This window comes from Lolium rigidum, unplaced genomic scaffold (assembly GCF_022539505.1).
Source record: "Lolium rigidum isolate FL_2022 unplaced genomic scaffold, APGP_CSIRO_Lrig_0.1 contig_35329_1, whole genome shotgun sequence".
NCBI lineage: Eukaryota > Viridiplantae > Streptophyta > Magnoliopsida > Poales > Poaceae > Lolium > Lolium rigidum.
Window position 1 is genome coordinate 135,392 of NW_025900314.1, and position 21,866 is coordinate 157,257.

At 44.7% G+C, this 21,866-nt stretch overlaps 2 protein-coding genes across 2 annotated transcripts; one reads left to right on the plus strand and one right to left on the minus strand.

Moving 5' to 3' along the window:
* Positions 1-883: 883 nt before the first annotated feature.
* Positions 884-10,299, minus strand: LOC124681187 (protein fem-1 homolog C-like). Its single transcript, XM_047216129.1, has 10 exons — positions 10,149-10,299; positions 9,913-10,086; positions 7,737-7,921; positions 6,800-6,886; positions 6,449-6,562; positions 4,982-5,134; positions 2,195-2,293; positions 1,362-1,532; positions 1,190-1,269; positions 884-938 (listed from the first exon to the last, which is right to left on the minus strand). The coding sequence occupies exons 1-10, from the start codon at positions 10,297-10,299 to the stop codon at positions 884-886; spliced, it is 1,269 nt and encodes a 422-aa protein (XP_047072085.1).
* A 2,609-nt stretch (positions 10,300-12,908) lies between these two features.
* LOC124681188 (serine/threonine-protein phosphatase 6 regulatory ankyrin repeat subunit B-like) lies at positions 12,909-21,807 on the plus strand. The gene is made up of 12 exons (XM_047216130.1): positions 12,909-12,957; positions 13,026-13,100; positions 13,191-13,364; positions 13,988-14,119; positions 14,747-14,889; positions 15,150-15,186; positions 15,723-15,787; positions 15,937-16,065; positions 17,058-17,159; positions 20,884-21,054; positions 21,139-21,218; positions 21,481-21,807. Exons 1-12 carry the CDS (start codon positions 12,909-12,911, stop codon positions 21,527-21,529), a joined length of 1,206 nt encoding a protein of 401 aa, XP_047072086.1. The 3' UTR covers positions 21,530-21,807.
* Positions 21,808-21,866: the final 59 nt, after the last annotated feature.

Consider the following 21,866-nt stretch of genomic DNA (forward strand, 5'->3'; position numbering starts at 1 on the left):
TTTCAGCAAATCCATGTTCTAGCTTTTATTATTATTATCAATTTAAGCTTAGGTCTTATTATGAATTTTATCACCCTTATGAGCATGTTAGCTTTCGAAATTTGAGAAGATTCTTTAATAAGATGTGTAGAGGATGATCGTATGTCTATTTAAAGCTTGGCATTTATTAATTTAAAGCTGGACATTTATGCCTTATGTTTAAAACTTGGTGGGTGACTTCTTTCTTAGAATGTCTCAAACCATCCTCTAGAAGCCCATGAATAACTGTGATTGATAATATAACTTAGTGCATAAGTATAAATTTTCAATTTCTATGTAAAAATAATATGTACATGCATGTTTAAAATTCAGTAATCACACAGCATTCCTCTAAAAGTGACGAAACCTACCAAATCATACTCGCAAAGTAGATACTTTCTATGCCCGGTTTACAACTTAAATGTAGCGTTTGGTCAGTCCAACACCGACGGAAGGCATCGAGCAATACCAAAGAAAATAGGGTGATTAGTAGACCAATAGATGTGGTCACTGCTAGTGTGATATAGCCTTCACAAGACCACTATTTTTCACTTCCATATTTCTTTTGGGGGAAGGAGACATTGGTGTCTGATTAGCTTTGTCCGATAAGAAACCAAGCAAAAAACGAGGTCCAGTAAGACTCAGGTCTAATTGCAAATTTTGCCACTGGAACATGTACTTCGGCTCATGTATTTCCTGCTACTTTTCTACACCAAAGTAACAAAAAATACATACAAACAAAAGATCACAGCAGCTAACAGGGATGACAGCTTCTTCATTCCTAGAGTACGTTACTTCTTTCATCATTATGGTTAACAACGACAATTTGGTGAACCCCAGTTCAAGAAATATCATTCAGTATGAACTAGTAGAAGGACTTCGTCATGTAATGAGATATCTTCAAGGAACTCAAAGCCTCCCTGCAAGTTTCACACCAACTATATGTCAGAATCATAGTTTTGGCACCAATCATACCCTTAATTAGGCTTACTTAGGCCTTCAATGCATAATATGACTGCACTGTTTATCAAATGTAAGGAGTGCATAATCTCCAAGTATGTAGATCAAGATCGGCAGCTACGCAAATTAACTCTAGATTCAGATATGACAGGTTATGGGTGAGCTCCGTGATAAGGGTATAACATGCATGATTAAAAGAGATGTAGCATACCGCAATGCGGCCTCGATATCGGGATTCAGTGGGTCTAATTTAACCGCATCCAGAAAAGCGTCGCATGCGCTTCCGTAGTCCTGATGATACAACATTATGACGCAGAATAATTAATAAAATGTGGCTAACAATCAAAATAGAAAGTTAGCCAACCAGATATCTTCATTCCAACCTTCAATAACATGAGCGCTGCGCCGTGACGGTAACAGCCCTTTGGCCAGTTAGGCCGCATTTCTCTGCACGCAAGAGCATCCTGCAAAGCCGCGTGTCCATCGCCCATGCGGAGGCAGCAAAGACTCCTATTTGAGAGCAAGGTAGCATCATGAGGGTCACACCCCATTGCCTGCGTGCAACAGATTGAGAGGAAAGTTAGCACATCTCTGATTATATAAAATAAACAATAATCACATCATGATAAGACATACTTGTAACTCTTTGCAGTTTATGAGGAAACAAAGAACAGCTTGAATTTCTGATGAATTACAACGTCACAAAAATTTGCAAGGCTGGGCAATGTAGTCAACTCAAGCAAATTTCTTATGGCGATAACTAAAGCATAAAAATAGGAAAATGTTCAAGGGCAGACAATCGTCAAACAGGTGCAAGTTATATGTACAAATAGTTTTCCACTCTTCCTTGAGAAGTTGAGAGTAGAGAGCCATCACAGAATCACAGTAGTCCTAACCCACAGCCCAGAAATCGACAACAGTAGATTGTTGTTTAAGGACACACAGAAGTCCTTGTCACGTCCTCATTATCGAACTTACTAGCATTATGGCAATAAAAACTCTCATCAATAAATCGAAGAGAGATGTGTCTCACAGCAAAGCATGAAGCCAGCTGTAGTTATCAGTCCTAAGGATGATCACTCTCTTAAAAGGAGCATGTATGACAAAAAAAAATGATGTGAAACCAAATGACAGATCACCTAACCTACTCAAGCAATTTTGGCTGATGAGACAAAATTCAAGATTGTACATTGAGAAATAGGGTATAGTAGCATACCAAACTGTACAGCATTGCCGCTGTATAATAATCGTTTTTCTTCATAGATTTAGCCGCAAGTGACCTCAACTCTCTTATTTTACTTACATTAAGGTCAACCTAAATGATCAGGAAAAAGAAGAATAAAGACTCAGGAATGCAAGTATAAAGCAGTACATATACTATTGAAGCTTTAAAAAGCGATAGCCACTAATTGGTGTCCAGGGTGCCTAGCGTTTTGGTTGGTGTGGCTGCTTTTGAAACAGTATGCAATATTGTACCACAAAAAAGTAGCAGAACAGCCATGTTTGAATTTAGATACATCTTGCTCCTGATAGTACAAGGGAATGTTTATTTCCAGAGCTCATGATAATCACTGGGACAAAAGATATAGGGAAAATTTGCTACAGGACATCGTTGTTTTGTGGCGTTTGCCAAAACACACCACTCGATTGTGTCTTTGCCAGAACACACCACCTATCTAAAAACGGAAAGTTTTGCACTTTTGACTGTGATGACTGGTTTTGAAGACAAATGGCAAAACTTTCCGTTTTAAGCCAGGTGGTGTGTTCTGGCAAATGTGTCACAGAATTATAATGGTACCTGGCAAAGACATAATCGGGCGGTGTGTTTCAGCAAACGCCGGCAAATAACGATGTCCTGTAGCAAATTTTCCCAAAGATATAAGAGCAGCTTCAGCACATACAGCACATACAGAAGTGTTCTCTATCTTTCTTGTATAGCAAACTATGTAGTCTGGGTTAGCTTGATCTGCATTGTACTGGTCATCGAGCTTTTTTTCCTTAAAGGCAGTGCTGGGCGTCCCCCGAACAATCAAAACTTCCCATCCTCCTGATGCCCTACACGTGTCCATCTAGCCTTCTCAGTCCCTCTTTTGCTCCCATAAAGTACTAATGTAGCGAAAACGTTTCGTTTGGAGCAAAACAGATTCCCACATAAATCCCGCAAAATCCCACTTTTGCTTCCATAAAGCGCGAATGCAGCAAAACCAACCGCGGTTGCAGCAATTAACGTTTCACCCTGCGAAACAAAAGAAAAACGTAGACCTAGCCGGAGAAATCTTAACACAAATTTGTGCTATTGTAGCAAAGCCGACCTAGCCGGAACATGTGTTATTGTAGCAAAACAGAATTCTCCAGAGACATCGTAAAAGACCATGTAGCAAAAATATTATACTATTGTGGCAAACTTACAGAACAGTTGTAGCAAAATAAATTATACTCCCTCCGTACGGATTTATAAGACGTTGGAGCATTTTTTAGGTTCACTCACACTTGCTTGTATCTAGTCTATATTTAGTGTGTAGGTTCACTCATTTTGTTTCGTATCTAGTCTACTTCAGGAGTGTCTAAAACATATTATATTAGTAAATGGATGGAGTACATATGATCCAAATCCACAATGTATGGTGTAAACAGACAGAGCCATTGTAGCAAAAGAAATCTTCAAATGATGTAAATCCAAAAAAATTGATGTAGGAAAAAAAATATAAGTATGTAGTAACCCAGCCACGGTTGGTAGCAGCGCAGCTAGCCCCAGCCCCCAGGCTAGTAGCATCGCCGGCAAGGTTGTCACGTTGGTAGCAGCTCCGCACACCTATGGCAGCAACGGTGCCTGCCGGAGGCAGCTCCTCCACATACTTATGGAAGCAACAGCGCCTGCCGGAGGCAGCCCTTCCTCCCACCCATGGCAGCAATGGCACGCACTACAGGCAGTAATGGCACATTGGCACCTACCTATTGCAGCAACGGCGCGCTCCCAAGATAGCACTACAGGAGAACGACAAGGGAGCAGCACGAATTCACGGTGGAGCAACTACACGAGAACGACGCGTTGCCCTGCGTCCTGGAGTTCCTTTCCACAGCGCCCTGTGAGGCCCCCAATCCCCAGTCTCCGTCGCTGGAGTGGCAGCGCACGCAGCAGAGCACCAGCGTCGACCCAAGCCTGCTCTCCTGCGTCGGCAGCATCGCTGCACTACCAACGTGCAGCCAACTGTGCCGCCGGACTCCATGTGCAAACTCAGCATCCGTCCCGAAGCGCACTAAGCACGGGGATGTCCTTGTTGGAGTCCCGGGATCTGATGCGCCCTGAGGCCACGGAGAGGGGTCACTGAGTGGAGGAAGCGGAGACGATCGGGACTGCGGCAGCACGCCAGGTGAGGAAGGGATTGGGCAGCAGCACTAAGCGAGCCACGACCTGTCGGCGGAGGAGAGGCACGTCACCTCCATGCCGCGAGGAGGTCGCCAAGGCGGAGGTGGGCGAACATCAGGACGAGGACGTCGTCGGGAACTCACGCCATCGACAATGGCAGCCATCAGGATCAAGCTGTTTCGTGTGGTCGGTCGTGTCTCGTGTGGCTTCTCTGGAAGAGATGAAGAAGGGGTCAAGGGGAACGTGGGTGGGGTACAAGACGTGGATTCGTTTCTTTCCTCCACCAAAGGGGCACGTGGCCGTACAAGGCGGGGGAACGGGACGCTGCGATCCCCCTTGTGATCAACAGCGTTTTCCTTTCCTTAATGCAAAGGTACTGCGTATTCAAGATAATATAACTACCAACACAGCACTTTCCACATAAGCTCAGAAGACCTATCAGGCCATTATGCCCAAACAAAGAATCTTTTAAAAGATAATCAATAGCATGTCTAAAATTCTTGTTCATCGAATCAAAGGGGGCAAAAACAGACATGGCTAATTTTCTGTATGGTAATTATAACTGGAAACTATGGATTCAAAGTAGATGCCAAGGTTAAACAGAAATATATGAAACAAACAGGATCTAATCCATACCTCCTCTATGAACTCTGACTTTACATGTTGTATTATTCCGTCGATGCTCCAATCATTCACAGTTGGAATACAAGAAGTTACAGGAAATAAGATCTCAACATCTTCCCTTGTACCATTCAGTGCAGCGATTTCTATTGGCAGCCTAGCGGGCTGCTGTAAATAAACAAAGTCCAACATCAGAAAAGCACTTCTAGAAAGGCCAGGGCAATGAAAATGGAGGCAAAAGTGTACTCCACCGGATCATTAGAAAGATTTGAAAAGTTTTAGATAAAAAAGAGAACTAACTGATTAAAAAAGTAAAAAAAACTGTCAAAGAACCGTGTTTGTCCATTTTCACTTCAAATCCCTTTCCTTCTAGCATCCCGTCGCTCACACTGCAACCTGACAGCCCTGACGCAACCCGAAACATGCGCCCAAGTTGTCTTGCTTACAAATCTTTCTTTGGCGATGATATTGTATTTAAACTTAGCATTGGTAAAGTATAATCTTGTACAAGGACAACTAACTTATACAGTACAATATATGCAGTGTTTCCACAAAGGTAAAACAATGTCATCTTAGCGATATTTACAACATTATCGAAGAGCTACATGATGAAAGAACTCAAAGAATTACATGATTATGAATAGAGTTATACTAATGATGTATTTTATTACTTGATGGCCTCCCATTCCAATCATTTTATCTGGATTATTTGCGACAGGGGATCAGATAGCACTCTTAAAATGCTACCAGCCCTTCATAGATCAAATAGATGAAACTATAAAACTGCAAAGCCAATAGCACACATCCCAAAATAAAATGGTGGTGACATCGAGTTAGTTAAGTGCCACTGCATACTAGGAGGTGGGTACTTCAAGAAAAATATGATCACCTAATTGGTTCAAGTGTTATTCGGAAAGGTGCTTGCGTGTGCATTTGTTAAGAAATATTAAGATCATGGAAATATTTCAAATACAATGGTCAGTTTAACTAATGAAAGCAGCCAAAAGTCTCAATGCCAGTTTTAAGTAAATGGTAATTTTCATGAGAACAATATTATCCTAGCAAGGCCTACTTGGGCGAGCTCCAACTCTTCGATTCATGGAGGATCTTAAGTAGGCAAAACTAAGATAGTTTAAAACTCGCAAACAAAATGCACATCGAAACACGCCAAATCTACCACCCAACTATAACTATGAATTCTTGGAACCATGGATACCCAGCGGCCAGCGCCATGAATTATTGGGCCTCTGTGGTAGAGAACCAGAAAATTCAATGGTAATAGAAGTAGTAGGTTGAGAAAATTCCTATTCTTCGAGTCTGCTGGATCTTATATTCCACTATCAAAACTGTTAAAGTATTTCTGATTTGAAGCATCCCAATTGTGACAAACTCTAAATAGTATTCATGTGTGTGTGAACAGCAGTTGCAAGGTTCAAGCAATTGGCATGACACGGCACAGAGGTAAAGAAATCTTACGGAAACAGGAACATTAGGGTCAGCACCAGCTTCCAATAAGCATTTAATGCATGCAGTTTCGCCATTCAACACAGCAGCACCTAAAGGGGTTACAATACCATCATTGACATCCGCACCAGCCTGTCAAAAAGTATTATTACAAATAAGTTTCTACAGGAAACTCTTAGACACGACGCTTTCTTGTGGAAAGCACTGGTGTAACGCGGCCACAATAATGTCTCAATGGCGGCTCAGATAATAAACACCATTAGAGAAGGCGAAATCTAATTTAGGTGGAAAAATGTAGCATTGAACCAAAATTGTCTCAAGTAACTGTACGGCCTAATGCTATGAAAATGAAGAGTGCGGACAAGATACCTCAACCAGGAGCTGGACACATTTCACTGAGGAAGCATTTATAGCAACAAAAAGGGGGGTGCCAATACCAGGTATCATCTTGTTATACTGGTGAGAAATAAATAACACGCGAGTTATTATACTGAAGTAAAGGTAATCACCAGATGTAGGAAAGAATAGACAAATAGAACGAAGAATGCGTTTGTTATCCTATGGCCTTCTGTAAAAGAAAAAATGTTTCAATGGCATTGCAAAAGCAAACATGTGCCAACAAGAGATTCTGGAATAATAAATTTAACAGTACTAATTCATTGGTGGGCATTTTGAATAATTAGATCCTTTTTTTTTTCAGTCCAATGTGCCTCTTAAAAGGAGTAGACATACAATAATTGCACACCCTTTAATTCTCAAGCAAGTGGGGTAGGTTAAAGTCTAGGGATGAACCTGCCAGGAGCCACCAACAGGAGTAAAACGTAAAAAAAAAACATATATCATCATGAATTACTAGAGGGAATTCAAAATTCTCAAAGTTGCAAGTCCCTACTCTCAAAAAAAAAAAAAAGTTGCAAGTCCCTTAAAATTGGCGTTTGCAAAACATATGACTGTGTACAGTGTAATCAAGTAGGATGGAGCTGCAAAGAAGCTATGGTCCATGGTGTATGGAGCTAGATTGCTTTGTGAAGTCAATAAACCATAGCTCTGGCTAATACTAGCGAGAGCTCTTCGAGAAAGCAGGCCTATTTGAATTTAAACCAAAGATCACTGCTACAAAGGAATGATCTTGAATATTGCTAAAAACAATTGCATAAATTATCTCATGATTTCCATCGGACTATACAACTCTTGAATAAAAGCAGTAAAAAGGACTCAACACCACCAGCCATGCAAATAAAACATGAGGACAATGCAGCTAGCCAAAATGACACTTCAGGAGGAAATAGTATGTTGTTAAACCTACATCCACGTTGTTCTTCAACAAAATTTTCATAACTTCATGATGCCCATCGGAGGCAGCGGCATGTAATGGTGTCCCACCACCAGATACTGGGTCAACACTAACTCCTTTTGCAAGCAAGAGTTCCACCATATTACGGTCTCCTGAGTAGAGAAAGAAATCATGAAAAGAGAATCCAAATGGTAATTACTACAAAGTACAACTGATTGTGCGATAGGGGAGATTCAAAGAGAATCCAAATGGTAATTACTACAAAGTACAACTGATTGTGCGATGGGGGGAATTCAAAGAGAATCCAAAAGGTAATTACTACAAAGTACAACTGATTGTGCGATGGGTACAAAAGGTAATTACTAAAAACTACAACTGATTCTGCGAAGGGGGAAAATTCAATACGAAATCACCTAAGGCAAAAGAAAATGGCACTAATGTTCAGCTAAACATATACAATTAAAACCATGAAACATTTGTCAGACAACTTCTGGCCAGGCAATAAAAGAACTCCCACAAAACGAGGTTTGGATCTTCTCGACCTCACATCAATTTAGCTATCAGAGTAAAGGTAAATCACACTCCTTATATTATCTTAGTGAAGGTAAGGCTGGACGTTCGGGCCGAGCTTTTGGCTCGGCCCGAGCTTTTCTTGGCTCGGCCCGTTTTGAGCTCGGCCCGTGAAAAAGGCAGACCGAGTCGAGCCCATTTTTCTGGACCTTCGCGGGCTTTTGGCTCGCCAGGCTCGGCTCGGGCCAGCCCGAAAGCTCGCCGTTTTTTTTTGGAAATCAGGAAAGGCCAAAAGTGGAGAGTTGGGCTGATTTCTGGCCCGTGGGGAGAGGGAGGAGGGGCAGGTCATCAGATGATGCTCACTATTCCATCGGGTCGTTATCTACTCACCGCACAGAGCTCCAAACGCGCCGCCGCCCCTGATGTCGCCACCGCCGGCTAGCTACCCGTCTGCTCGCGCCCCTCCGTCCCGCCCCTCCGTCCCGCCCTGCTTCTCCGCCGCGGAAGCCCGTTGTGGCCACGCCCCACCGTCCACGACATCATGGACTGGAAGAAGCAGAAATCCCTCTCCTCGCTGATGAAGACCCGGCGCCGACGGTGAAGAAGAAGACAAGCGCCTTGCTGGCTCCCTGCCCACATCGCCGCTGTCGGCTGCGCGGTGGGACGTGGCAAATCGTCCTCGTCAAAGTCATCAGCACCGCCGGGGTGAGTAAATTGATGCAAAAGATTCATCCCTATGTAAAGATTTGATTCATCCCTATGTAAATTTATATGCTCTTCATTTTTTTGGGCAAATATGAATATATGTATGCTTAATTTGATGTTAAAAGCTTCAAAAGTTCCAAAACTGTTCTTTGTACTGGTAGTATGAATCATTTGCATCGTCTTCTGGTACTTCTGGCGAGCCAGCTCGAGCTGGACCGAGCTAGAGGCGAGCTCGAGCCGAGCCCTTTTTCCCGGCTCGTGAGACAAACGAGCCAGCCCGAGCCGAGCCAATTTGGAGCGAGCTAAACTCAGGCTCGCACCGAGCCCAGCTCGAGCTGGCTCGTGTCCAGCCTTAAGTGAAGGTAAGTGGCTGTGAAATACCCGCAAGAAACTAGTACAACTTGCTGTATAAGGTATTTTTGGCAATTAGCAGTTATGTTTGCCATCGTAAGCAAGGAAATCAATCTGAATACTCCAAAGGACAGGCCAACAGAAGCTTTCCATAACTTTGCCGCTCCCAAAATATATATACAACGCTCTGTTGCAAATGATGCCACCTTTCCAACACGCATAAGAATCGTAATCACACGAACGGAAGAAAACTCTCATGTGCTAGCAGAAAAGTACCTATCTTAGCAGCATGATGAAGCGGGGTCAACCCCCCGTTGTCGGCTCTGGCTGGATCGGCCCCATGATCCAGAAGATAACAGACAGTGTCCAAGTTTCCACCAAGCAGCGCACAGATTAGAGGCGTCATAGCTATCAAAATGAATACAGGGATCATCAGTCCGAAGAAATGAACTCATATATACCATAGCATATTAGCATGCTCAAATCTTCAAACTAAAGTACATATGCACGTAAGATAATGTGATTCGCTGGTCTGGGATTTCTCTAGAGCCTACCAAGACATGTATAAGTGTTACATACATAAGTCTCGTGCTGGTTTCAACACAAATTAAGAGGCAGGCACCTTCGGCGTGGACAGTGTCGACATCCACCCCTAGCTCCTCGACCAGGTACCTACAGACGGGCAGCCTCCCGTACCGGGCGGCCATGAAGAGCGCCCTGAAGCCTGCCTCCTTTTCCGCCGCCTCCACCACCTCCCTGGGACGGCCCCTGCCCTTATCCAGCTCCCGCACCAGCCCTGCGGCCGGGGTGGGATTAGTACCTAACCAGATTAATCCAAATGGAGGCCTGCGTGCGTACCCTTGAGGAGGCGGAGGTCGCCGTCGTGCGCCGCGCGGAGGAGCAATTTCGATGCGCCGTCCGCGGCCAGAGGGGCGGGGCTAGGGCTCGGAGGCGCGCTGGAAGAGGAGCCGCGCTTGGCCGAGGTTGCGGGGGAGCGAGGCGGCGCCATGGCGTCCGGTGGTGGCTGGAAGGTAGGGTTTGGAATGGGGGAGAGAGGCGGGAAGACGAGCGGGCGGGCGGCGGTCGGCGGAAGGCGACGTGTCAATCAAAAGTAGTAGAGCCCCTAAATCCTCAAATCTTCAAAACAGTTTAAAGGTTGAAAATGAGCATTTTTTAGCGTTTTTGAGGGGTGAAAAACAGGGTAAATACTAGAAAAAAACCTCAAACCCTTAAAACTGAGGATTAAGGGCAAAGACTAGAACCCTCAAACCCTTAAAAACATTCTTTTGATATATCACACTTATCATCATCTCAATAACGGTTTGAAGCACATAATAATCATTCTAGTTATTATTACAACATCAAATAGTATTTTGAAGCACATAATAATCATTCTAGTTATTACAATAATTGTTCAAATCAAATAGGACATAGAAAAGTAAAACAAAGATACATCATGGGCCTTGGCGCCGCCCATCCAACTGCCAATGGTGCTCTATTAGATCATCCCGGAGCTGACCAAGAGTCTTTGCATACTCAATCGCACGATGTGCTTCAAGAAAAGCTTGTATGTGACACGGGTTTCTTTCTGATTGCACACAGGTACCAACGTTGTCATAGAAACAAGGCATGTTTAACCCTTTCTCATCCTCGAGTATCATGTTGCGTAGAATCACACAACATTTCATGATGTTCATCAGGGTTTTTTTATCTCAAAAACGAGCTGGACCTCGAACTATGGCAAACCTACTTACAAAACACCAAAAGCTCTCTCAATATCCTTGCGGGCTGCCTCTTGTGCCTTGGTGAAATAGGCATCTTTTCTGGTTAAGGGCACCCTATTTTTCTCCTTGATGGACTTCACAAGAGTTGCCTACTCGGGATAAATGCCATCGGTGAGATAGTATCACATTGAGTATTCATTGTCCATGATTTTGTAGTTGCAAGTTGGAGCATCCCCAAAAAATAATCTTGCAAAGAAAGGAGATCTATTGAGCATATTGATATCATTGAGTATTCTCGACAAACCAAAAATGCATGCCAAATCCATGTGTACTCCGATGCCATGGCCTCAAGCACAATGGTAGCATCATGGCTTTTACCGCAATACATTTCTGCCATGCCTTTGGGCAATTTTTCCATGTCCAATTCATGCAATCTAGACTACCAAGCATCCCCGGCCATCACCTTTTTTCATTCATCTCCATCAATCTCTTTGTATATTGCTCGTTGGGAGCCCGAAGATACACATCACCATACAACCGGATGACTAATTTTGCAAAACTACGGACGGACTCCGTGGTTGTATCTTGTCCAATGCGAAGATACTCGTCGGTATAGTCCGAAGGTATGCCATAGGCGAGCACCCGCATTGCAGCCGATATCTTTTGGTACCCACTAAACCCCATGATACCGGCGGCGGATCTACGACGCTTGAAATAATCTGAGGCAGCCTCACAATCTTGGACAATCTTCACAAACAAACTACGGCGCATTCGGTACCTTCTCCGGAAGAGGCGAGGTGGGTATGTCGGTACCTTGGCGAAGTAGTCTTGCATCAAATGCTCGTGTCCGAGAGTGCGGTTCCGGTAGATGGTGACTCGCCCCATCTTCGACCCCCTCCTCTGATCCATCAACTTCACGCGGTCTTCAAACTCTTGCACCTCGACGAGGATTTACATCATCTCGACGTCATTGTCTTGAAGCAACTCCTCGATGTCCGAATCGTCCGACGACGACCAACCAGAATCATCGGACAACGACATGGAGTCGTCGGTGGTCACCTCCATCTACAAAAACAACAAACAAAAAATTGTTAGTGCTAACGAATAAAGATGGAAAATGAAACAAATAAAACAATGAAAATAAAGAGGAGGCATACCTATAGGGCGTGTCGCGATGGCTCGGAGCGGCACAGCAGCCGCTGGTCGGGGGCGGGGCGCGGCTCGGGGAGGTAGGGGGCGGGGGAGGAGGGGAGGGCAGGGGCGCGACGCGGCGGTCGGGTCTGATTGGGGGAGGGCGGCAGGGCGGCGGCTGGGGGAGGTCGGGAGAGGCGGCGCACAGCTCGGGGAGGCTTGGGGAGGTGCGGGAGGCGGCGGGCGGCAGGGGGCGGGCGCGGCGGCGGCCGCGCGGCTCGGGAAAGGGCGACGGGGGGCGGCGAGCGGCGGGGACGCGCGGATCCGGGGGCGGGGGAGCTCGCGGCGGTCGGCAGGGGTCGAGGGGAGGCGGGCGGCGGATGCGGGAGGTTGGGGGCGGGGAAATTTCCCTCCCGCGCGAGTTGGAAGAGGAGTGCGGGTTGGGGCGTATATCTAACTATTTTGTTTGCTTCCGGTCTGAGTTCTCCCAATTTCGATTCGAATTCGCACTCCGATATATTCGCATTTGTATCCGAAATCGATATCTGCTCTGATCCAAATCCGAGAAAAATATATGGTAAACAATATGGTATGAATAACATTTCGATCCGATTCGCTCCGTTTACACCTATACGGTATACCTCCTCCACCCTCATTTTTTCCTATCTGGATTTCAAAATATCAAACACCAACCCTTTCCGCGTCGCCGCCGCCTCCTCTTCCCCAAAACCTCCCCACCTCTCCCGCTCCCCAACTATCGGCCATGGCGGCGGCGCGGCCACGTCGCCGCTTCCCCGTCTCTGATGCCGCTGGTAAGCGCTTCCTCCACCCTCGCCTCCCCCAAACCCTAAATCCGCTCGCTCACATTCTCGCTCTGCAGTCGCGGACTTCGCCGCCTCGATGCGGGACAATCTCCTCAACGCGGCGCACAACGGCGACCTCCGCCTCCTCAAGAGTACGTACGCTGCGCTCCTGATTCTGGCTCCGGTGGCGATTCGCGCGGCTTGCCCTCTTTCGAGTTCTGATTTCGTTTTTCGGCGGGCAGGGCTGGTGGTGATGCTGGACGAGGGCGTCGGCCGCCCCAAGGACGTGGTGGAGGCAGCGAGGGCGGACGGCGGCCTCTGGGCGCTGCACGTCGCCGCGGGCAACGAGCAGATGGAGGTCTGCAGGTACCTCGTCCAGGAGCTGCGCGTGGATGTGAACGCCGCCGATGACAAGGGTCTGCTGACGTGCTCTCTTCTGTTTCTCATAAGAAATTTCCGTCTGCCACATTGATTGTTGTGCAATGGTGAACTGGTGTCTAGTCTGATCGGCTGCTTCATATATACTGTACTAGGTTTTAGATGTGATTTTGATGAGTTTACAGCACATACAGGTAGTCATGTGAATGTGGGAGCGTCCTCTGCTTTCTTAGGGAAAGAAATATGACTTTGCTGTAGCTCCGCCACAACAACCCGTCTGGTCCTCACAAAACAAAGCACAAAAATGATAAGGGCACTACATTGCCTTGTTATTTTTATCCTCATTCATCAAAATATGCCATGTTCAGCAATGAAATAGTGCGTATGAGATGCAGACAGGTAGCTGATCGATGGGGAGTTTTTTTTTTGGAGTTGTTCTTTTAGCTGCACTTATGGAAATGCCATTTATTGGCGTTATTGATACTTCATTTTCTACTTCACGCGACATCAGGATTTCATTTATCTGTGGTTCCATACTTGGTAACCTTGCTAACCATATTTCCAAATGTCATGCTCAAGTGAAGAGTTTCTAGATGTACATTTCTTTGCTGCTCCTGAATTGCTTTTCATCAATAAGTCCTCTGGTCTGACTGGTTGGCAGGTAGAACGCCTCTCGTTTTTGCGGTGCACAGTGAAAATGCTGCTGTTGTCAATTATCTTCTTGATCATGGTGCTGATCCAGACAAAGCTGATGATGTTGGGCTAACCCCTCTACATTCTGCTGCTGGAATAGGTCCCCTCTCTATTCCTATGCATCTATGTTTTGCACATGTGCACCAAATATTTCTTTCTTTTTGTTTGTAAAATATATTTTTTGGCCATATTATGTTGTTACTAGGGTTTATTTGACCTCGTTCCAGGGCAATTTATATTTTCATTCCCGTAGGTTAGTATGGAAGTAGGTAGTCCTTTGATTTGATATAGTTAAATTTTTTACCTATTGTTTACAACATCCTTACATGTCAGTATGTATGGCAGGTAGTGTATTATCTGAAATTTGTTTTTTTGCACAAATGTATTGGATCATCAGCACATAAAGTGTTTTTCTGTTATTCAATGTTGAGTATTTTGGCAATTATGTGTTCAAAATATGTCTACATCCAAAATGTGCGCCTTTTCTTAAATTCAACAGTTATTGATCCATTTAAATCTTTCGCTAGGCGAGTAGGTGTTGTTCTTGTTTCTATGGAACGCCGACCCCTCATGCATGATCTTTTTAGCCTTCAGCATGATCTTCTTAGCCTTTATGCAAGATAACCTAAGGTCTTCCAGGAGCCATATACAAAAAGAGAAGAGATTGTACAAACCTAAACCTACCATCTTTTGTAATAAGTATATTCATGTTTCTTCTTTTATGCAGGAGATTGTGAAATGATAGAAATGTTGCTTGCAAAGGGAGCTCGTATTGACCTCATAGCTGATGACATTGGGACACCACTGCATCTTGCTACTAAGGAACAACACGTCAATGCTATGAAGACATTATTGGACCATAATGCAGATGTAAGCTTAACTTCATGCTACTTCCGCCTTATGTTTTATGATCAACTGTAAACATAAATAAAGTTTCAATTGTTTGCTTTTCTTCATTTCTTTGTTAACTGTATTTTTCTCATGCTTTATTCTGGTTACCGTTTGGTACTTTGGTACCTTGAGGCTGTTTTTTTACTTGCTGCTATGCAAGTTATGATGCGATCATGGCTCGTTGCAGCTCACTAAAATGTTCAAACGTTTGTTACTCCTTTCTTCACTGTTGCTTCTAGTTGTGTAGATCTCCTTGGAGCTACAAGAGTCTGGAATGTTTGAATACTTCTGTCTAAATCGATAACATTGTTCTTATGCTATAGTCTGGGTCATAGTATCCATTCTTACGCAAGAGTAATGACTAATGTTTGATTGGAATCACCGCTATTTTTTCTTTCAAGTCTGCTACACATGCTTTCATGTATGTATAGTTTTCAAAGTGTGAATTGCTTGCATTGGACAATTTCTTCTGGGTGCATTTTTCCATAATTTTCTGTCACGTCTGTCATTCCTATGTAAGTGCTATATGGAATCAATCTGTCAAATAAGAAAAATCTGGTACTCAAGTGTTGATAAATAAGGTGGCTCTCGCAACATTGCACTTATTTGTTTCCGCAAATTGCAACTCCATGGGAGCTGTATCTGTTTTAACTCAAAGCTTAGCATAGATATATATGGTTACGCATATTTACAGTAATGTTTAATATTTTTCTCCATCCAATTGTTATACTAATAAAAACTAATGTACTTAACATCTGCCACTAGCCCAACATGACGTACCTGATGTACGACTATGGAATGTATGCTATGAGTTATGACACCCCTCTTTCAGGCTGTCAATCTTTCATCAGTAGAATGCGTAAAGCTCCTGGTTGAGGTATTTTACCTTTGTCTTAGCTTTGTCAATTCCTAGCATTGCACTTGGGGCTGCTTACTTTATTTCAATATTTCCAACAATTACATTTGGAAACATTTAACTCCAGTTATTCACCATAAATAAAATGTGACATTCCTATTATGTGATAGGCTGGTGCTGTTATCAATTCGGATTGTGTTTCAACTGCTTCAGTTGATTCAAAAATGGGAAATGAGGGCTCAACTGAGTGCTTAAATTTCTTACTGGAGGCTCGTGCCAACCGTAATGCCTCTAATGATGTAAGATTTAACCCTTTGCCACTAGTAAACACCAGCGTATGCTGTGGGGGCATAAGTGTCTGGTAAATAAGGTAGACACTTATGCCCTCAAATTTTGTTATATTTTTTTCCTTTTCTCATGCTGACCAATTTGAATTGAAATATATAGGTCCTGTTTGAAATGGATAAATATGATATTCTCTCCATCCAAAAATAAGTGACTCAACTTTGTCTAGATACAGTTGTATCTAGACATGTTTTTAGTGTGTAGATATATCTATATCTAGAAAAAGTTTGTCACTTATTTTTTGACAGAGAGTGTAGAAAATTTGAATGAATTGCAGTGATTTATGTGAAAGTGAATTCATATGCAATCCCAGCATTCCATACTGGGATGGCAATTCGTTTTCGTATCTTGTTAGAGACTTCATCTACTATCAATGTGCACACGAGGCAGTAATTGATTGTGACATCTTAAATCTTAAGATTACACTCCCTCCATTCCATAATTCTGGTTACAGATTTTGATGTATCTGTTCACAAAATATGTCTAAATACATCCAAATTTGCTACAAGAATTATGAAACGGAGGGAGTATGCAAAATAGGAGATTAATTGGGTTGCACACTTACAATGAAAAAAATGTGTGAGGTGATATTTATGAGGAGAATATATTGTTGGTTGTTAAAGTTTCATTCATATATTACCCTATTGCCAAATAGTAATAATTACAGTATATTGCTTGTTGTTAAAGTTCCGATTGGTATGGGAGCCTATTACCGAATAATATTCATTACAGGATGTTGTATAATAAGGATGACTGCATGACAACATGAGTACTTGGAAGTCTAAACATTATGTTTATACAATCTGAAATGTTGATAGCCATTTTTGCCAAACAAACCAAGTTTTCCAAAATATTTATAGAATATTTAGTTTATTTACTATTATAGAAGTTCTCCATTCATTCATCATGTCTCTATCTTATTTGATATTATTTATTTATGGTTCAGGATAAACATGGTAATACAGAGAAAATAACACACTTGAAGTCATTTGGGAGTCAATCAATCAAGAGAAAAGATTACTTTTCTGCATCAGCCTTCTACACTAAGGTTTGATAGATTCCGTGTTCTTCTTTTCCTGCTAATTATTTGAGGACAAAACTTCAGCTAGCAGATATCTCAAATATCTTGGACCCAAATTTCTATGGGTCGATCATCCAATTTTGTTTTCTTAATAGAAAAAACATGACTTGATCCTTCCCGCCTCTTCTCAAGGATCCACTGCTTTCTTCAAGCGCTCATGCAACTCTGCTCAACTTCAAGCAGCATCTTCTTGCAGGCCTTGTAGCACATGAACGAGATCCCCGTCATAGACATAAGCTTGATACAGCTATGTCCAAGTCCCTTGTAAAGGCCGCTTACCCGGTCCTCTATGCAATAGAGAGCATGGAACACATTCTTGTAGATCTGCCACCTTCCCACTGCACTAGACTGCATTTTCTTGCAAGCTACCTCAAAGGAACTACCTTGAAAAATATGGCTAGAATGACTGGAAAGAGATTAGACTAGTGTAAGGGGAAGATAGGTACTGCTTTGTATGTTGGTATTAAATTTCAGCGGACTTCTCTTGTATAGGTGTATCAAGACTCGACACTAAGAGCAACTCCAGCCGTCTCCCCGGGAAGGCCCCCAGGACGCCTTTTTTTCATCCGGATGGACGAAAACAGCTAGTCGCGCCTCCGGATCCTCGTTTTCGTCCGGATTTGGGCTTTCATCCATCCGGGGAGCCCAGGTCATCCCCGGCCCCCCGGGGAGCGCTCGGGGACTCCGTACGAAACGAAAGCGTGGGAAACGCCGAGAAATCATCTCGCCCGGCTGGTGGCCCCGACTTGTCGGCGAGAAAGTTCGATCGTCGTCCTCATCGCATCGTCTTCCGCGCGCTGTAAAAGCCTGCCGCCGGTCAGTCTTCGCCGGACACGTAGCTTCCACGCGGCGAGTTAATGTTGTCGCTTCGGTTTCACGTGCGCCACCCTCTATTTATCGTCGGCGATCAATGGCGAACGACGGCGCGGCGAACAATGGCTTCGGCCGCCGCTCTCTCCACCAATAGGAGGGCCGGCTCCTGCACGCGGCGGGCTACCCCGCGCCGCTGGACTTCCGCGCGCCCGGAGGATGGCGACTCAGCGCGGGCGGCGTCCCGATCCTGCCGCCACCGATGGGTCGCGCCGCCCTGGAGGCGGAGATCGACGCGGTGCTTGTCACCCTCAGTGACGAGCAACGCGCGGAGGAGAGGTTCTTCCCCGACAATTACGAGGCGTGCACGCACTTCTTCCGGCAGAGGTACGAACGCGAGCTCGCCCAGTACGACGGGCCTCCCGCTAGGAACAACGCCGCCGGCCGCTGCCGCTGGTGGAGCGTGCTGGGCCGCACCCTCGAGAATGTGCTCGCGCACATCGAGGGTGGGAACTCCCCCGTTCTGGGGATGCCGCCGCCGGTGGCGCCTACCGTGTCGCGCCGGCACGGTAGCTCATGGACGCCGCGAAGGATGGTGCCGTCCTCCTCCTCGTCTGGCTCGAGGTCGGCGTCCAGGTCCGGCGGATCGGCTCCACCGGCCTTCGTCAAGAAGGAGCCGGCGTCTCCACCGCCGACCAGAGGGAGGAGCAGCGGCACCCTCGTCATCGGCGACGACCAACCTTCTTCTCCCTCGCGCGGCCGCAAGAGGAAATCGTCGAAGAAGAAGGCCACCGCCGCCGCGAACCAGCTCGCCGAGGAGGAGGCCAAGCGTGTCGAGGATGCCGCTGTGGCGGAGGCGATCGCGAGGTCGCTCAACGACCTTGTCCCCGCCGACAACGCGCTCCCCATCGACGCCGCGCTCGACTGGTCCAGGCGGGACTGGGAGCGGCAGGAGGCGGAGCAGCAACGTCGCGTGCTGGACCTGGCTGCCGCGCGGCAACGCGCCGCCGCACCGGCCACCGCAATGAACGTCGCGCCCAAGCCCGTGCCGCTGATCAAGCTCGAGGAGAGCAGCGACGATGAGCTCTACCGGCCGACGCCGCCACGCGCCGGCGACCCTGGCCAGGGTTCTAGCCGCTGGTACGAGGTGCCGCCGCCCGAGGACACCGGCAACTCGCCTATATATGTTAAATATCACTAAATTTCGCTTATGTTTGAACGAGTTTCGCCTTGTTTTGTCTGAATTCGCCGTTTTTTGTCAAAACTTTTCATCCATCCTAGGCTCGCCGCTGGGAAAATGAGCCTCCCCAGACCAAAAAATACATCCATCCGGCTAAATATCGCTGGATTTCGTCCTGGGGAGCCCCAACGGCTGGAGATGCTCTAAGAGTCTAAGACTAGAACTCCTACCTTATAGAATATTTATTTTTTGTCCTCTTAACCGATCTGAATGCTCCTCAACTTTCTTATCTCATGCTAGTTCACCGTTACTCGTAGTCAGGTTATGCTCCTTGTGCACCAACCCCATCATGTCCTTCCTGTTAGCACAATTCGGCTCCTGGTAGTACAGTCCACAGTGGTTTTACCGGGAAAAGTAGGATGAATTTTTTTGACACCTTTACCGTAGGGGAAGACCCTACCATATAATTTTATTAATAAACCAACACCAAAAGGGGGGAAGAAATGAACATGTAGCAACATGAATCAACTAAAGATTGCAAGCAATCAGTCAATAAGGGGCTGAACTACGGTTTGCAAGCAATCAGTCAACATGAATCAACTAAAGTGACTTGAGTACGTCAAGTCACTTTGGAATCCCACTGTCCAACGGTTAAAGAAACTAGGAATGCTGTTAAAGATAACATCATTGCGAATCTTCCAAGTGTTCCAAGCCGCACATGCGCTAACTTCCATGAAGCATAGAATCGATTTTTCCTAATTGTGTCTGGATAATTTGTTATTGAAACTTGAATATTTAGAATTGCTGACCTGCTGCCTTTTCATCACATGCTAAATCGCACGTGGGAGGTAATTAACCTTTCTACAGTCAATCTTTTGTTTATTCATGGCCAATAAGTCACCTTTGGACCATAACATTACTGCAGATACATTCAGCATGAACTAAAATTTTCTATAAACCCACCAATGTTTGAAGTACCAGTTGGATGAATGAACCAATCAGTGAACCTACTGCTTGATTGCTTGATTGGTTGGCTTACTGCTCTGCTCTCAGTAACTGTACATCACGGCCAGAATCAACAACTTGTGGCGTCAGACTGTCTTATTGTGCCTTGCAGTTGCAAAGGATGTTGCACAGGATAAAAATCAAATAGTATCTCTATTTTTCGATTTGTTCCCTCTGTCATTTGTTTGCATGTTTGTTGTGCCATCCTGCTTCAATAGAATGATGATGAAAAAAACTATCTTGTGCTCCAAATGTAACTTACCTTTCATGTCAACTCGAAAGGTAGCAAGCAAGGGATCATTGCAAGACAACCGGTCTGGTCTAGACCAAGAAATTATGTCATACGAGGGCTTTTTTTTTTCTTGATTCCTTTCCTTACCGCCCTTTCCTATTTTCATGGGTGGTTAGGAAATCATAAAGTAGAACTTATTTGGTCTGCAATTGATGTTAACTTAAGTATTGGGCTATATTTATGGATTTATAGATGAAGAAGTTTATTAGGTCAACTTTCTTTTCAAAAAATATGTTACTCACATGATTCATTAATATCTTGCAATAGTACTAGTCCATGAGCACTAACAGTAGTCAGATTTCCTGTGTTAAAAAAAACGCTAGTCAGATTTACTATTAAAATTCTCACAAGTTTGTACCTGTTTCTGGTATTCAGCAAATCTTGTTTTAACTTGTTGTATGCAGGCAATTGATCTTGACCCTGCCGACGCGACCTTGTTCTCAAACAGAAGCTTTTGCTGGCTCCGCATGGGTGATGGGAAGAAGGCGTTGCTGGATGCTCTTGAATGCAGAAAACTACGGCCTGACTGGCTGAAGGCATGCTACCGGCATGGCGCTGCGCTGATGTTACTGGAGGTGGGATTGAAGATCCGGTCTGCTGCTTTATTGACTGATGCAGATTGTTTTTAACAATTCATTCACAAGGCTTTTACTCATCAGGACTACGAGGGCGCGTGCCAAGCACTTCTTGATGGGCTCAAGTTGGACCCGCAGAATGCTGAGATGGAGACTGCATTACGGTATCCATACTACCATTTCTGCGTTGTTGCATGCATGTTCCAGCACATGTTATTTTGGCTGGTGTTATGCCCTTCAGGATGGAAATTTGACAGTTGCTTACTAAGAAACTTAATCAGTGCAATTCTATTTGCTAGATCTATACCATGTACTACTGTTTTTGCACCCTTGAATGAGACGGTTCCTCGTGTGACCATATTGTAGTCATGCATCTATGCCTACACCATTGCCCAAAAGTCAGCTGATTGTGGCTGTGATGTGCAGGGAAGCTATGGAATCTTTGAAGACATGTAAAGGCACCAGGGCAAGATGAGATTACACTTGCGTTAAAGATGGCAAGATGAAGTCACCACTTGTGAAAACATTTCTTTGCAAGTGCCGAAGATAGATAATGATCTATGAAAGCTTTTGTTAGTAAATGTTTCCAATGTGTGTACGTATCGATGTTGGTACCTATCGTGAAAGACACACAGTTGTTTAGTGTTAAGCATATGATATTTTTGGTTTGTTTTTTCTGTGAATCATGTGCTCCTATACGCCGGGCATCCGTGCAAATAAATCATTTGTACCAAGCAGATGCAGGTAAGAGAATTTTCCCATATTTTGCCACACCTGAGGGTGCAAATCTGAGAAAATCTTGTGTGCGCAAA